Source organism: Rhamphochromis longiceps, linkage group LG1, assembly GCF_057381845.1.
Source record: "Rhamphochromis longiceps isolate RC_006_pf linkage group LG1, R_longiceps_female_GT1.1, whole genome shotgun sequence".
Taxonomy (NCBI): Eukaryota; Metazoa; Chordata; class Actinopteri; order Cichliformes; family Cichlidae; genus Rhamphochromis; species Rhamphochromis longiceps.
In genome coordinates, this window is record NC_140557.1 from 7908875 (window position 1) to 7925380 (window position 16506).

Sequence of the window (16506 nt, forward strand, 5' to 3'; positions counted from 1 at the left end):
GCTGACTAGCTTAGTGTCTCCTAAAACCCTTTGAAGCTTAATTAATTTAAAAAAATCAAATCAAGTTTCAAAATAACCAAAGTTGACCAAGTTCTCAAACACATTATTCAATAGGCAACATCAGAAATATGTACAAAACAAAAAACATTCAAATGTAAATATAAAAAAAAGTGTTTTCTTTGAATTAAGGTGGCTGTTTTTCTTGGGGAAGTTTGTTGGTGGGTGCTGTGCGAAATGGGTTCGCACTTCCTAGACATAGGTTTCACCTCTGCTGCAGAAAAGGAGACAAATGTGACGCGCTGGTTTGTGGGAACACTGCTCAGGACTCAGATCCATGGTTCATGAGTGAAAACAAACCCACCAATGGGCAATTAGTGAAGGGATGTGATTGCGTGAATATTATGTGTTTGTAGTTATAGGTGTTATTGAGCATAATTAAGATGAATTTCAGATATATACTGCACAGCAACATGAAAAAAAATATCCACAATAATATCATACCTGTTTTTATTGTCTTGGCATTACTTCTTGACGATCCACAGTTTTACCTTCCAGAAGCACTGAGTACTGCTGCTGTCCAAACAGCTCAAGGTGCAAAATCCTCACACCTCACAGCTGCCCAGACACACTTCTTCCAGCCTGACCTCTGTTACCACATGCCAGAACTAAAAACAGTTAGTAATACACACAACAGCTACATCATCAGCATTTTTTTAAAGTAGGATCATATTTTGAATGGTCATTCAGTGAGCATCCATGAAGCAGAAATGCTGCAAGTGAACATTTTTCCTTTTGTGGAGAAATTGAGATGCGCTTTTGGTAACATACACATTTGCTGCTTCCAATCGGTGCCTTTGGGTTTTTTAATAAAATTCTAAGATTCAAAGAAGAACTTGTGACCCAGGTACAACCCCAGTCGTGCCAGGGTCATGTTCCCAGGCTGTGGGAGCATATAGTGTGAACCTGTAGAGTTTATAATGACCACGCAAGTTGCCAGGTTACACCTTGTGCTGAAGCATGCCAGATTCCCATGGAACCCCCTAGCCTAGGTGTCATCTGTGGTCCCAGAGTTTCTCAGGACCAGAGGTGGCTGTCAGAGGTGCAACCTCACACCTCCCACCACATATATGGAGCAGCCTCCATGTACCTCCTCAGTATCCTCTGCCTGCCTTACCAGCAACATACTAACAGCTGACTTCTCAAAGAAGAGCCTACAGCAGCCACAATGGAGGTATCCTACTTTTCTCCTCTCCCACTCCAGGAGAACTCTTTCCTCTTTGACTGCGAATCTCTGTTAGAAAAATCTCTGGCTTCTGATCCTGCCTCAGACGCTGGTTACAGCAGCACTGGCAACAGCCTGTCTCCTACTTCCTCTGTGGACTCCTTCTGCTTCTCCCCTACTTCCCTCCTAACATTTGGAAGTGAACAAGATCCCTTGGACTGCTTAATCTTTAATACCCCTGCAGCACCTCATCTCACTCACCAGACTCCACTCTGCTCCAAATCCTCTTCTGCAACAAAGAAGTCCAGATCCAGGTACCCGGGTAAAAAGCGCCAGACTGCCAGCGAGAGGGAGAAGCTGAGGATGAGGGATTTGACCAAGGCTCTGCATCACCTCAGATCATACCTCCCACATTCAGTGGCACCAGCCGGCCAGACTCTGACCAAGATTGAGATTCTGCGCCTCACCATTCGCTACATCTCTTTCCTGTCAGCCCAACTGGGCCTCAGCGAGGAAGTGCTGGAGCAGAAGAAATCCTCAAACTCAGTGGAGCATACCCAAACCTTCAACAATTTCCTGGGTCAGCCAGCAGCCAGTTACAGTCCCGAAGAGCCAAGCTGTAACACCATGAGCAAAGCCCAGCAGCCCTTTCTGCAGAATTCATATCAGGTATGTTAATATAATAAACATAACATATATTATTGAAAAAATATTTTCTATAAAGATTTGCAGCACAATTTTTGATTACATTCCAAAATGTTAAAGCTAAATGAGTTTCTAATAAAAAAAAAAACTGTCTTCTGTTGTCAGGTTCCAGGTGGAGTTTGCTTGAATAGCGAGCAGTACTGGATGCTACAGCAACAAAACCAAAATGTCACCTTCTCTGGACTGTGTTGAGAGATGTGGTGATCAATCCACTGAACCCTTTTCATTGCAACAATGACAAGATTTATGCACAAAACCTCTGTTTTTCTTTTGTTAATTTTAACAAAATATGTATTCTAACGTTTTATTTTTGTATATAGATCTTTGTATTTATTGAACTTTCATATTGTGAGCAGAATAAACATTATTTATCAAATTAATCCTTGCTTCTTGGCTTATTGGTGCATTTACTTTTGGCATCATGAATGATGTAGACTTGTAGCTTGCCTGCCACTTCCTTCCTAAACAAACACTGCAGCTGCAGGACAATGAGGTGCTAAACAAGGAGCACATCCCCTCTAAAGTCTTTAAGGAAAGACCCCCACTGAGAGAAATGACAGCTGAACTAGAACCAGTCAGTCAGCACCCTTTAACATCCTGTGTAAACATTACTTGATGGCTGAGATCCTTTTTTAAAAAATTAATTAATTAATCAATGTTTGGGTCTGATATAATTTCAGACTTGACTGTTAAACAGACTGAGCGTGTCTCATTGGGATGCTTTATTTATACAATTTTGCCCCATCCCACTTGTAAGTTGATGCTTCACAGTGTGATCTATGATGCTGAACAGATGTCTGGAGCAAAGAACAACCAAAACTTTTCAAACATTCATTTCCAGTGTGGCATTTTGCAGACAAACTGACTCTTTTATCTACCCTCAGAATTACAAAAAGTAACAAATTAAGACTTCAAAACATTTTTTCTATGTACTTACATCTGCCTAATATTTAAAAATGGGGACGACAAGCTAACCCTATAACATATTAAAAGTTAACGTGCCAACACACACAAAAACCAAGAGAATTAATCAAATCCTTTTTTATTCTTAAAAAGCCTTTTTTAATCAAAAATTTACAATTAAAAAGATCTCCAATACATTTAAAATATACATATTTCAAAAATACATTTGCTTTCAGCAAAGTTAAAGATTTGAACATTTTCGACATTTAAAAAGTGAAAACTGTGTTTCAGTTATCAAACTGTCCCTGAGATTTCATTGGTGAACCAGTCAAACACTAGTTTCTTATTCAGAGCCAACCAGTCCATGTTGGCCTTGGTTCTCTCAAGCGCCTGCTCAAGAGATGAGGCAGCTGAGCCAAGTTGGTTTATGTTGTCTTCTTTAAACTGCAGCAGCTATAGAGGAAGAATGTGAAAAAACCGACATTTAAAACTGACACTAATTTGCTGTAATTGTAGCAATGTTAGCAAGTATTTAATTTTATCTGAAAATATGGAGGTGAAAAGAAAATGTACCTGCTTATACTCAAACTCAGAGGAGAAACGTTTGGTCACTCCATTAATAAGTCTTCCAAAGGACATTGATCCTCCACCATAGCTGAAGAAAAGGCAAACATTAGAGGGCTTTTATCAGTATGCAAACAGCTACGTATGACAACAGCTCTTTGGCTGTGCACGTTCATCCCAATATGCCTCCAGAATCAAGGAAATATCCATTTTTAATTTGTATTGCCAAATATTGTGCGTATCACATGAAATGTCATATGCATTTGCACTACTAGAAACTAGTGCAACTACAATTAAAGCGCTTTAACATGGTCCTTTGTCAGGTAAGTCCTGGAAAAGTTCAGGGATGCAATGCATGTGGGAAACTGGCTATGCTATGTAAAGCAGGGATAGCTCAGTAGGCAAAGTGGTCGCCCCATTAATGGAAGGATGGGGGGTCAAATCTACAGAATGGCTACCCTGAGGTACCCCTGAGCAAGGTACCGTCCCTACACACTGCTCCCCGGGTGCTGGATTGGTGGCTGTCCACTGCTTCACTGAGTGAATGGGTTAAATGCAGAGAGTAATTTCCTTACAGAGGATTACTAAAATATGCATAGTATTGTACATATTATTATTAAATAAGGAGAAAACTCACTTATTGAAAATGTGATCCCAGTTGGCTCTAATAAAGTCCCAAGCCAGGGGCTGTCCAATTGGATTACCGGCAATGTAATTGATGGTGAAGGTGGCATCCTGCTTACGGATCATCGTTGGGACCAGACAGTATTCCAGATACCTAAAAGATCATTTACATAATAATATGGATTAATAAAATATTCTGACTCTGATTCTGATTCTGATAAAACACAATTACAGTGAGGCTGAAAGACAAAATGCATCATCAAAGGTGTTGTAAAAGTCACTCAGACCAGTCTGTAAAATGTTATATTACCTAAGAAGTACCAAATGAAAGGGCAGAGCGTTACCCAGCTGCTATTGCAACTGACCTGTTCAGCAGCCAGGGCTGTTTGGTGCAGGACAGAGCATACAAAAGTTTTTCAGCCTCCGAGGCAATGGTAGCATTCCTATACATTCCCCAGGCAAAGTCCCACTCCACCACTCCTCCTTCAGCAATTGCACTGCAGTACACTGTGGTCCTCAAGTTGGGGCTAATCCTGGATGGTTTGAACAAGACAGGAAAAAAGGTGATGACAATCACTGCCCAAAACAGAATCATACATGTCAGATCAGAGCTAAAATGTTTGGGAAATGTATATCTAATAAAAGTTAAAGTATGGTAGTGAATACCTATAGTGTAGGCAAACATATGAAGTAAGAATATATGATTATACAAGAAGCAAAGGGGATGAATATAAGTAATAATTGTTGTTTAACGTACTTGTTATTATCAGGGTTGTCCATCCACTCTTTGAACCACGCTGTTGTCAGTTCCTTACAACCCTCCACTCCTGTGCTGCAGCCCCAGGAGAGTGCGTTCACCTGATTGTACCTGGATGTAAGCGAGTCAGGAGAATGCAAACATTAATGACGCTATCCATTAAGACGAGGCATAGCCAAAGACACATGGCTCAAAATGTATTTCACATTTCTGAATGCTAGAAGTGTGGAGCATGCAAAGTGTTTAACTGACTGCATTCAGGGCTCTGCGAGTACCCAAAAGTACTGTAGTACTCATAATGGAGTGTGGAGTGCTGCACATTTCACACTCTCAGTGGATGTTAACCTTGCTATGTGGCAAAAGAGAATTCAGGGACCACCAACCAGTGTCTAGACACCAGGAGGAGTAAAAGTTGTCAAGGTCATGCTAACCAGGTAGCTTTCAGCAGCAGAGACAATGTGAGTTTGTAGCCACACTAGCAGATATACTCTGCAGAAAAGCAGATAAGCTCTTTCTTCAGTCTCCTTTTTTCACTCACTATAAGTTTATACACCTCTCTGTATTTAATCATTTGTTATTATTAATCTCTTGCTCTCTTCCACAGCATGTCTTTTGTCCTGTCTTCCTTCCCTCACCCGGCCTGAGCCTTGTTCTATGGCAGGTTTCTTCCTTCCCACAGTTGCCAAAGCATTTCATCATGGTGGGGGGTTTACATGATTGCTGGGGGGTTTTCTGTTGTATTACTGTTGGGTCTACCTTACAATATAAAGTGCCTTGAGGAGACCGTTATTGTTGTGATTTGACGCTGTTTAAATAAAACTGAATCGAATTGAACTGAAGCTAAATGCTATCTGGCAGTGCTAATACGCAGAATGTCTTTAACACATTCACATCACATGGTTTATTATATCATCATGCTAATATGTGCTAATTAACAATATAAGTTCAGTATAGCTGATTTGATTTCCTTTTGGGTCACCAAGAAAAATGATCTGATAATGCTAAAAAGATCATTGCAGCACTAATAGCTCAAGTTAATGGAAATCATTGAGGACACACAAAGCGAACTTGATGATAACTGACTAGATTAGGTTAGCTTATAGAAATGCAGTGGTGGGAGAGAAAGGGAAGAATTATGTGCAGACTTGATCAATGATTGTTGTGAACACTTTCAAGAGATATGTGAAGTACTGTGTCTTACATGACATTGACGGCACATTCTTTGCAAACTGCAGGCTTTTGCAACTGGGATAATAAGGTTTATCTAGCCTACAATGTAATTGTCATTCATGGCATTTATAACATGTTCAAAAGAGTAAAAAAGACAGGCAGCAGGTTAACATCCTTACTGGTCGGTGTGCTTTTCAGGGATCTTTGTCCAGTTGGCAGTGAGATCTTTGAAGTGTTTAAATAGAGGGGTGACCTTTTTATTTATGTAACCCTGAGGAATGAAGATGAAACAGTTTGTTTACTGTGCAGAAAAAATGATCTACGTTTGATTGCCACTGACTCTTCTACTTCTATGATTAACTTACACGATTAATCTCAAATCATCATTGTTCCAAAAACTTGTTTGGATTAATTTATTGATGATGTACTGATGATGATGAGCCTTAAAGTTTTCCTACAAACCTGCATGGGTCCGTACACTTCGCTGCGGTCAAACATGAGGACGAAGTAGTCCAAGTTGCGAGTGGCCGTCTGCCAGGGCATGTACTCCAATTCCGCGTTGAGGAACCTCGTAGTGCTCAGAGCCAGAGTTGTGCTGACTATCTTCGCCCTAAAAATAACCCATACAGCTGTTCAGTTGTTTATTTCAGTATTTAGCAGTACTGCTAAAAATAAAATAAAATCAAAAAGCATGGCCTCACCTTGCCAGGTTAAATGCATCGTCAATAATCTGAGCGCGGTTGATCACTGGAATAGCCTAAAAGGCACATTAAAAAATTAGTTTGGAGGCAATCGTAGCTATTACGAGATGACGCAGAGGTATTCTAGGTGTTATACCTGATGTTGGGTGCTCAACTTGGTGAGGATACGGTCCCAGTTTTCAGAATCATAATTTACTCTATAAAAGCCCTTCATGTCTATGTTGGCTATCAACCATTCACTAGCACCAATCGTCATGTCTGGGTTTGTTGCTGTTTGGGTGAAGATTAAAAACGAATTAATCGTTTTAATTTATCTTTGCCAAACTACAGTGACCCGAAACACAGTAAATCTTACCTTCTTTGGTAAGAAGCCAGTACTGATCTTTAGCTGCACCAGTCTTAATCCAGGTAATAGGGACAAACCACTCATAACTGGAGCCACATCAGCCAGACACACATGTAAGTAAATAAGGTGAGAGAAGAGAGCGGGTGATTTTAACATGACATGATCAGAACATGTTAAAAAATGTGCTCATGAAACATGAAAAAAAGGATCATACTTGAACTCTGAAGGTACGTCCACCACAGAATCTGGGTTCAACAGGAAGTGCTTCTGAGAGATTTTTCCAGTACTGGTGTCGATGGTGACCACTGGGAATCCCATCTGTAGGATCCACCGGTTCATAATCACTTCCACAGAGTGGGGCAGCTGTATGCCAGCATTATCCACTGCCTGATAACAAGAACAACCGAATTAATATAATAGTATAACAATCTGTGTGTCAGCTCCTTTTCACATTTCAGTATGGTCAGTAACAAAGAATATTTTTGATATTTTTTTCAAGTATAAGTCATCATCGTTTATTTATTTATTATCGTAAATGATGAAGTCATCGCACTTTTAAATTGCTCATCTCATACTCTGCAGTGATCTTTGTGTTGCAGTCACTAGTTCAGCATTTTTTTAAGTACATTTAAACTGGGTGGAAAGCTATAATATAGTAGAAACATTAATGTTATTTATACAGAAATGGAAGGAGGCCATTCACGTTCTGAAACACGGTCTGAAACAATTTGTTTTCTCTCTCATTTGGACCCATTATACTCGCAACGCACAAGCCTCATTTTGGAGTTTTTTTGGCTGTGCACCTCTCAGTTTTTGTAATCTGACTTCTTCTTCACTACCATCAGCTCCACACGAAACCTGTTATTCAGGCAAATACTGCAGCAGTACAGCCAGTTTGGCAGATTTTTGCCTTTCCCTCAAAACACTCCAAAGACATTTGTATCTTGTCCTCTTTTCAAACAAGGAACCTTTCCATAGGCAGATGTATAAACCACCACAGAGATGTGGCACCCTCAATGTTCATGCACAGCACGACTGATATGGTGGGTTAATGGACCCTTAAGGATACCCTGCCTTTGAACTCACTCTGTTCTGATGGGTTACCCCACACAATCCAAAGTTTTGATTAAGACATTGTTGGGTTGTCTGTACTCTGAGTGTGCCTGAAATAACCTCATTAACATTCAGAAGTAAGACAAGAAAAAACGGACTGAAGTGGAGCGTTTAAAGCAATCTGAAGCCAGATCTTTCAGCTTAGTTGGATTAGTTGTTCATACATGGACCTCTTTCTTTAAAACGTGGCCATGTTTAAAATCAACATTCTCCTGTTTTAACAGAAATGTGTAAAAGAAAAAGCAGTATGCATGTTTGTTGCTGGAATAAAAAACCCTGCAAGAACCTACAAACTCTAGACAGAAGGTTTCTGACTGGGTTAGAACCGAGGACCCACTTGTGATGAGGCCACAGTGCTAACACTGAGCCATGCTCCCTATAGTCCCACTCACTACAATACCCATAGTTCTTGGCTCCATCACACAATTTGCTTCAGAGGATAATTGATCCAGTTATATTAGGACATATGAGGAAACATCTTGCTGTTGTTATTCTTTTAATAGTCTTAATATAAATTAATAATAAAATAAATATAATATGACATTTTCCTTTTTAAATCATATTTTCATATTTAAATAATAATAATAAATAAATAAATAAATAAATAAATAAATAAATAAATAAATAAATAAATAAAATAAACCAACAAATGAATGAATACATTTTTTAAAAAAAAAAAATTATTTCAGTGTTACAAACTTACCGTTTGCAGGTTCTTCCACAGGTCTTGGTAGACTGTGTTTTTATATTTGAACTCTTCTAAATACATCTGTAGACAAATTATGAATGACTTAGATTGATGCATGTCAATAAAATGCTGATATGAGCACATTAACATTTATCCTGATTTATGGACAGAACCTTATAAGTTGAATTAACAGTACTCACACTGAGTCCATTTGAAAAGACCTCCTCGGTGATGAAGCTGGAGAGCATCCTGAGAACTGCAGCTCCCTGTGAAGAAACATATCAGCTGTTAAAAGAACTACCAAAAAAGTCCAGTTATGCTCATTTTTAAACTCTTGGGAAAGAATCTGCCATTATACCCTTGATTGGAGTACTTTTTTGTACATTAACGATTTAAGTTGTGATCCTCTAGTGATAGCTACGTAGCTATTGATTATATGTCGATGCACATGGAAGTAGATTTGTATATGTAAGTAACAGTCAAATCAAATCAAATACGACTATAGTAGTCATCTTCAGGTCCAGTAATTGAACCCATATTTCTGAAAGTGAAGTTCCTAATGAAGTTGTCCTAACAACACACTGGGTCAGTAACTTGATTAGCGGAGCTTGAAGAATACAACACACTGGGTTACTGTAGTTTAGTTCTGTTGTAAATTACACTGCACCTTGCTGTATGTGATGGAGTCAAACAGTGCATTTATGTCCTCTGGTCTCATGACGTCCGCCTCTTTGGATGAGAGGGGATGGGAAGAGGCCAAAGCGTCCACAGCCATCACACCAATGATCTCGTTCAAAACTATTAAATCGCTCTGGAAAAGACATGGAGAAATATTTGTACTGTGTTCCAACCAGACGCATTATTAAATTTTAAATTGACCTCTGCGTAAAACTACAACAACAACAACAACAACAAAAAACTCACCATATTCCAGTCTGGCTCTGTGTAGTTGGCTCCAAGATAAGAAACGTAGGTGGCAAATCCCTCATTAAGCCACAAGTCATTCCACCACCTCGTGGTCACTAAGTTTCCAAACCACTGTGAGGACAAAGCTTCATGTCACTGTATTGGTTTGTAAACATATTTGAGTCTTACCATATTTACAGTTAAGGTTTGTTAGGTACCATATGAGCCAGCTCGTGGGAGATGACTGTTGCCACCCACTCTTTATCTCCGTTAGATGACACTGCAGGATTGTATAAGAGCGCAGTCTCTCTGTAGGTGATCAGACCCCAGTTCTCCATGGCTCCAGCACTGAAGTCAGGCAGAGCGATCTGGTCTGAAATTTATCAAAGATGTCATTTTTGGATTATATATGGTCCTTTTTGTTGTTGTTTTTCTAGGTATTTGTTGTTCTCACCTGACTTTTTAAGGGGGTAGGGAATTTTGTAGTACTTCTCAAAGAAAGACAGTATGGGTCCAGTCTTCTCCAGAGCATATGCACCCTGGCCCTCATCTATAGCCTTCCTGCGAGCCCAGATCCTGATCTGAAAAAGGGAAAACAGCTGTATTAACCAGACAGAAGGAAATGCATGTGGACCTGAGAGCTGAAGTGAGCTCTGAGTCCAGCAGAGGGCAGCAAACAATCACTGTGACCAGCAGAGAGGGAAAACAGCCGCTCTCGTGATGTAAAAAAAAATCCATTACATTAAAGGCCAGGTTTAGGTGAAAATAACTGAGTATTGCTGTGATTATTTTCAGTTTAATACATTTCTTCCAAGAACTAATGCAGCAATTATTCTCTCTGAAAATAGCACCTATTATCTCTGATAGTTTACTTCAACATCCATGATTTATCCATTTCAGCCTATGCACCAGAATCCAGAGCAGAAATGAGCATTGCATATATTTTAAAATCTTTTAGATGAGGCCTCACTGCTCTAATTTTAATTCAAACTATCATGAGCACAGATCAACTTGAATTATCGGGCCTAACATAGACCAGAGATAGTAGTTTATTTATTTATTTTAATCTATTTAAAAGGAACCAAAAATATTAAATAATATGTTGCCATTAGTTTCTGTGATTCTAACTGAAAGCTTTAGTAAATACTCACCAAAACCTCTGCACCTAGATCTGACTGAATGAATCCAAAGTCACACACAACAAAAGCCAGCAGGTAGGTTGACATAATCTCTGTGGGTCCAAAGCTTGTCTGGATTAAATTCAAAGCATCCGGAGTGGTGATGTTTATAGGTTCTGTTTTGGGGTCAGAGACAGCTCCGTATTAATGATAAATGAGGAAAACAGAGGAAAATAGACAAAATGTAATTGAGATTAATTTAAAGTCGTCACACGGGGGCAGTTGATACGTTAAATGTTGCTCTGAACACTAAACAAGAATAGAACTTGCCATAGTTCATGGAGTTAGACAGAGCCACAGTCCCGTGAGGGTGAATGAGAGTCATGTGGAAGACGGCTTTCATAGCTGGTTCATCGAAGCAGGGGAAGGCTTTCCTCGCGTCCGTCGGCTGCATTTGAGTCGTGGCCAAAATTCTGATAATGGAAGAAGAGAGAACGTAATAATTACATCCACATAATCGAGTCAGGTGTTGAATTCTTTTTGACGTACTTGATTTTCTTTAAATGGAAAGTTTAAAACAAACTTGACCGTGACTTTCATTAAATCCTTATCAAGATGAGTGTTTTGTATTTTAAATCCTACACATATCAGCTTTAATTACAGAGGTCCAAAAGCAAAACTTGGTTTTGTATTGAATTCTTATTTGACTTCATTTCATAATATTAGTGGTTTTGTTAAAACTACATTGGTTGATGTCCATGAATCATAGCCTGGCTGTGAAGGTGCTTGCATTTAGGCTCCAAGTGATCATATACAATACATACGGTTTTGTTTTTTGTTTTTTTTGTTTTTCACTTTAATAAATATATATTTAAATTACCATAAAGTGATTGTGATTACACAATTAAATCTTTACATTTTTAAAATGATTAAAAATGAAAACATACAGTGGTTTGATTTAAAGTAAAGTTATTCTAAATGTATTAATTCATGCATTTACTTTTAAACTAGTGCACATCTGATATTTCATTAATGGTGGGAGAACAGTTAAAATTAAGGAGTGGCTATTAGGTAATACTTAGATGCAACAGTCTTAAATTTGGGAATGAGGCAACTTGTTAGACATTACAAATTAATTTGTGAGCTTTTAGCTGTTTCCCCATGTTTACAATCTTAGTTTAACATTCTGTCATTTAAATTTTAGAAAGAGCAGAGGACTTGTCCAACTTGCAACACTTTGCTCATTTGAATCATGTCATGAACTTAAGCTTAATAAAAAAAGAAGTTCATACTTTCGCACGCCGTCTTCATAATATTCACTCCTGTAGAATCCTCCCAGGTCATCAGCCAGCTCTCCGACAAACTCTGTGAAGAGCTCATAAGTGCTGCCGGCCTGCATAGGGCTGCTAAGCTGGATCACCAGATACTGAGTAGGAACCTCCAGCCAACTCTTTTTCAGCTGGGGTGCAGAGGCTCCATCCACAGCTTTCAGCTGTGCGTGGTATCCGTCAAACATTGTGAAGTTCAGCTTGTTGGAGTGGATGAGAATGAGGTCAGTCTCGTTCACGCATGTGAACAGCACCGTGGAGTATCCGCTGAAGATGTAGAGGCCATCAGGGTTGGGAGTCAGCCGGGGCCACAGGGTCACATTGTATGAGATAGGAGACAATGAATCTGGAAGTCTGTAGTGCTGCCAGGGCTCTTTTGGGGTGGAGGGTGTGGTGGTCTGGGTGCCAGGTCCAGCAGTCGTTCCAGTCGTTGCAGTCGTCGGAGTCTCTTGATTCTTTGATTTCTCCTGAGCATAAACAACTGAGAGGGCTATGATGGTGGCCACAGCACTGATGGCTACAACCACGCAGACCACTGCCACCACTTTGCTGATGAAGAAGCCTTTACCCATGTCTTCACCAGAGAAGAAGAGAAAGACAGAAATTAGGGAATGATTGTAATTTATATCCTACCTTGCTGGATTCAAAGTTAATGATTCATTTCCTGGGCGGAGAAAATATCCTGAAGTCAAAAATGTTGAGTTGTAAAAAGTTCCAGTGATAAGAGTAAGCTCTACTAATCTTTAAACTTTTTATCTGCATAAAGGCTCTGAACAAAGGCCCTCTGTAGAAACTGGCCTGTTTCGTCTCTGTGTGTTGTAAACTATGTGGTGGGAGATCTGCGGCAGAGCCTCCTATGTGTCTGTCTGCATATGCGTCTGTGCATAATTTTCAAACGTCAAGTCAAGAAGCCAAAATTACATAATGAAATAGGCTAAGTATGGGTTTACACAAGGCCATAAACTTTTATTTTTTCCCAAGATGCTGTGAAAAATCTAAATTTACTCCAGCTAAGTGACTGGAGATGTTAAAAAAGAGAGAAATTGTAGGGTTAGAAATGAAAACACATGCCTTTTAGATTAGTTCAACAGTATATTGTTGAATTTCTGGATTTAGGTCAACAAGGAGAAGGAGAAAAGCAAAAATGAGTGTCACTTAAACAGAAAGCATAGGTATACTGTTGGCAACGTCACTTCAGCGTAAGTGAGTCATGTATCTTTAAAAGTTTACTGTAATAATGAGATGTGGTTTATGAGTCAGTCAGTGCTGAGAAGCAGCTCAGCACCACCGTAGTTACTACATCACCCACGCCACACCCAGGATGCATTCATTCAGGTTGTTTTGCCACCAGCACAGGGTGATGCATTGCAAAGCAAAATAGTACTGTGATCACATTACATTTCTCTGTAATACATTAGCTATTATGATATCATATTACATCTACAAAAATCTTAGTAGTCACATCTGAGCTGCTTCAGATCCATGTGACTAATGTGTCACATGGGTCTGTTTCTAATGGCCTAACAACGCAGGAGTCAGAATAAAGGCTTACAGAAACGGTATTGGGGTAGCTGGTCCCCATCTGAAAATATTCACTATTCATTGAGGCACAACTTTATTTTTATTCCATGTTATTTGGCGGCTGTAGAGCAGGCATATGCCACACAGTTCTTTTCATAACTGCTGCATATTATACAGCATTTGTGTTTATTCCACAACGGTTTTGTAATGTTTTCCCGTATGTCCTCAAAAAGGCAAAACTCTGCATTCAAGGCTCCAGTAGCACTGCATGAGAAGTCCAGCTGCATGTTTATTTAACTTGAGCGATTTTCAATTTTTTCTTACTTATTATCACCAAATCCCATAAGTTTCACAACCAGAAAGTTGTTTCTGGAAAGTGAGAGTGTAATCATTTTTCTTCTCTGTCACTGTTTTTTAATAAACTGGTTCCCATATGTTCAAATATTATCCATTGTAACTGTGAATCAAGGGAGCTTAACATATTTATTGCAATTCATTGTTGGTTTTGGCCTTTTAGTGATATTTGTCAGCTGGAAAATGTTGTGGTTTTATCTGCAAAGGATGGCAACGTGCTGTCACCATCCAATGAGGCAGATCAAATTCACACAGTGGCCTCTGTTTAGGGTAGATTCATAATCATATTGTGGACATAATATACATTTATATTATCCAGCCCCCTCTGCACTGAGCAACACGAAGCAAAATAATCTTTTTTTCTTAAAAGATTCACTATTTTTAATCTGAAACACATAACAGGACCAAAATCTTACATGTATACAGGATTATATTTAGCAGCTACCCATGCATTCAAAACAATTCATGAGTTTTTCAGGCTATTTTCCCTAAATTAGTGTTTTTCTCACACCAGTCAAGGATCTCCAGTTTACATGCATGAACCTAAAGTTCCATCTTGTCTAAAATATGAAAGTTGTACATACAGTGGCTTGCAAAAGTATTCGGCCCCCTTGAACTTTTCCACATTTTGTCACATTACAGCCACAAACATGAATCAATTTTATTGGAATTCCACGTGAAAGACCAACACAAATTGGTGTACACGTGAGAAGAGGAACGAAAATCATACATGATTCCAAACATTTTTTACAAATAAATAACTGAAAAGTGGGGTGTGCGTAATTATTCAGCCCCCTGAGTCAATACTTTGTAGAACCACCTTTTGGTGCAATTACAGCTGCCAGACTTTTAGGGTATGTCTCTACCAGCTTTGCACATCTAGAGACTGAAATCCTTGCCCATTCTTCTTTGCAAAACAGCTCCAGCTCAGTCAGATTAGATGGACAGCGTTTGTGAACAGCAGTTTTCAGATCCTCGGACCTCTATTGGTCTTTCACGTGGAATTCCAATACAATTGATTTATCTTTGTGACTGTGACAAAATGTGGGAAAGTTCAAGGGGGCCGAATACTTTTGCAAGCCACTGTATCATTTAGAGCTGGATTTATATGAAATATGTTTCACTCACAAAAATATTTTCTGATTTATGTAGGAACAGAAAAAATGCTTTGACTCCAATATAACAGTAAACTGAAATGAGAGTTTTGTGCTTGTCTCTATACATTGCTTAAATAATTTTTCTGGAAAAGTATGCAAATCGTTGCAGTTAATGAGATAACTGTCCAATGTTTCTATGATGCAAAATAAATTGTTTAAATGTACATTTTATCTTTGATCTTTCTCCCTACCAAGTAGCAGACATATGTGGACATTGTTTTCCAGCCTCAGGCAGTGATAGACTTTAAAAAGAGGCCCTTTAACATTTAAAGTTTATTAAAAGTTGTCTTTTTGGGATTTTACAAAGACTTTAATTCAGTCCAGTTCAACTGATTATCAATCCTTTGGGCCTTGTTTACTCAGAGCGCAATTTTTTGTTGACTAGATGTGTGAAAAAAAATGTCAAGATAGTACAAACCCATCAAGACTAAAATGGGGTTAAATTTGGTTCAAAAACGTTCTGGTGGTCATCTAATGTGAAGTGTCCTTAAACTTTTAATATTTTAGACATGTTCTTCAAAGGTTTTTCCATCTTTCACGTTTAAATATTTGGCAGCGTTCTCTTGATCATCTTATGAATGAGTTTTGCTGTGTGGGTGGTCTTAAGTGTGAGATCTAAAGTGATAACCCAAACACTACTCTCAACCCTCTCTTATGAAGAAAAGCGAAAAAGATCTTCTTTCTCTATCCTTCTTTTTCTATTTTAAAGTAGTTTTTGCACTAAAACAAAAACATTTTTTGATGCATATCACTTCGGATAGTGTTGCTTTTTTCATACTTCACGGTTGAAATGGTTAAACAAAGTGCACGCGCACACACACACACACACACACACACACACACACACACACACACACACACACACACACACACACATAAAAATGACTAAAAATACATTGTAACTCTAAACCTTCAGCTAGAAACACAAACAGTAGAACATTTTTCTTACCTTGAATTTACTTAGCATCAAGTCACTGGTTTCAGTTTCCTTTTCACCTGTGGATCCAACTATCTTGTTGTCCTCCAAACTTTGAGCAAAGCGGCTGCTTAACCAGAATAAATATGTCCTGTTATTTTGATGATAAAGGAAAATACTTACTGAATCAGCTGGGACTTTCTCAGATTTGAGCCGACAGTGACTGCGTACAAATAACATTGGAAGCTATTACACAAGCACTGATGTCATAAAGCCAGAACTGCAGATACTTCTGGACTTGTTGTGTCTTGTCTTGATAAGGTTAATGTTATGTTTACTGGCATTTCTCCAGCACACCTGTGTTCCAGGTATTTCATGATAGAGGTATTATTACTATTACAATTACGTTAATA

General features: G+C 38.8%; 2 protein-coding genes across 2 annotated transcripts; one reads left to right on the top strand and one right to left on the bottom strand.

Annotated features, from left to right (window-relative positions):
* Positions 1-1173: 1173 nt before the first annotated feature.
* On the top strand, positions 1174-2307 carry mespaa (mesoderm posterior aa). Its single transcript, XM_085410858.1, has 2 exons — positions 1174-1891; positions 2033-2307. Exons 1-2 carry the CDS (start codon positions 1226-1228, stop codon positions 2117-2119), a joined length of 753 nt encoding a protein of 250 aa, XP_085266984.1. The 5' UTR covers positions 1174-1225; the 3' UTR covers positions 2120-2307.
* A 716-nt stretch (positions 2308-3023) lies between these two features.
* On the bottom strand, positions 3024-16289 carry LOC146678217 (aminopeptidase Ey-like). Its single transcript, XM_085410873.1, has 21 exons — positions 16127-16289; positions 12110-12719; positions 11148-11290; positions 10851-10993; positions 10154-10280; positions 9918-10072; positions 9718-9831; positions 9461-9604; positions 8994-9059; positions 8809-8874; positions 7207-7379; positions 7002-7078; positions 6783-6916; positions 6647-6702; positions 6408-6555; positions 6125-6216; positions 4776-4886; positions 4384-4551; positions 4032-4172; positions 3404-3485; positions 3024-3283 (listed from the first exon to the last, which is right to left on the bottom strand). The coding sequence occupies exons 2-21, from the start codon at positions 12715-12717 to the stop codon at positions 3125-3127; spliced, it is 2907 nt and encodes a 968-aa protein (XP_085266999.1). The 5' UTR covers positions 12718-12719; positions 16127-16289; the 3' UTR covers positions 3024-3124.
* Positions 16290-16506: the final 217 nt, after the last annotated feature.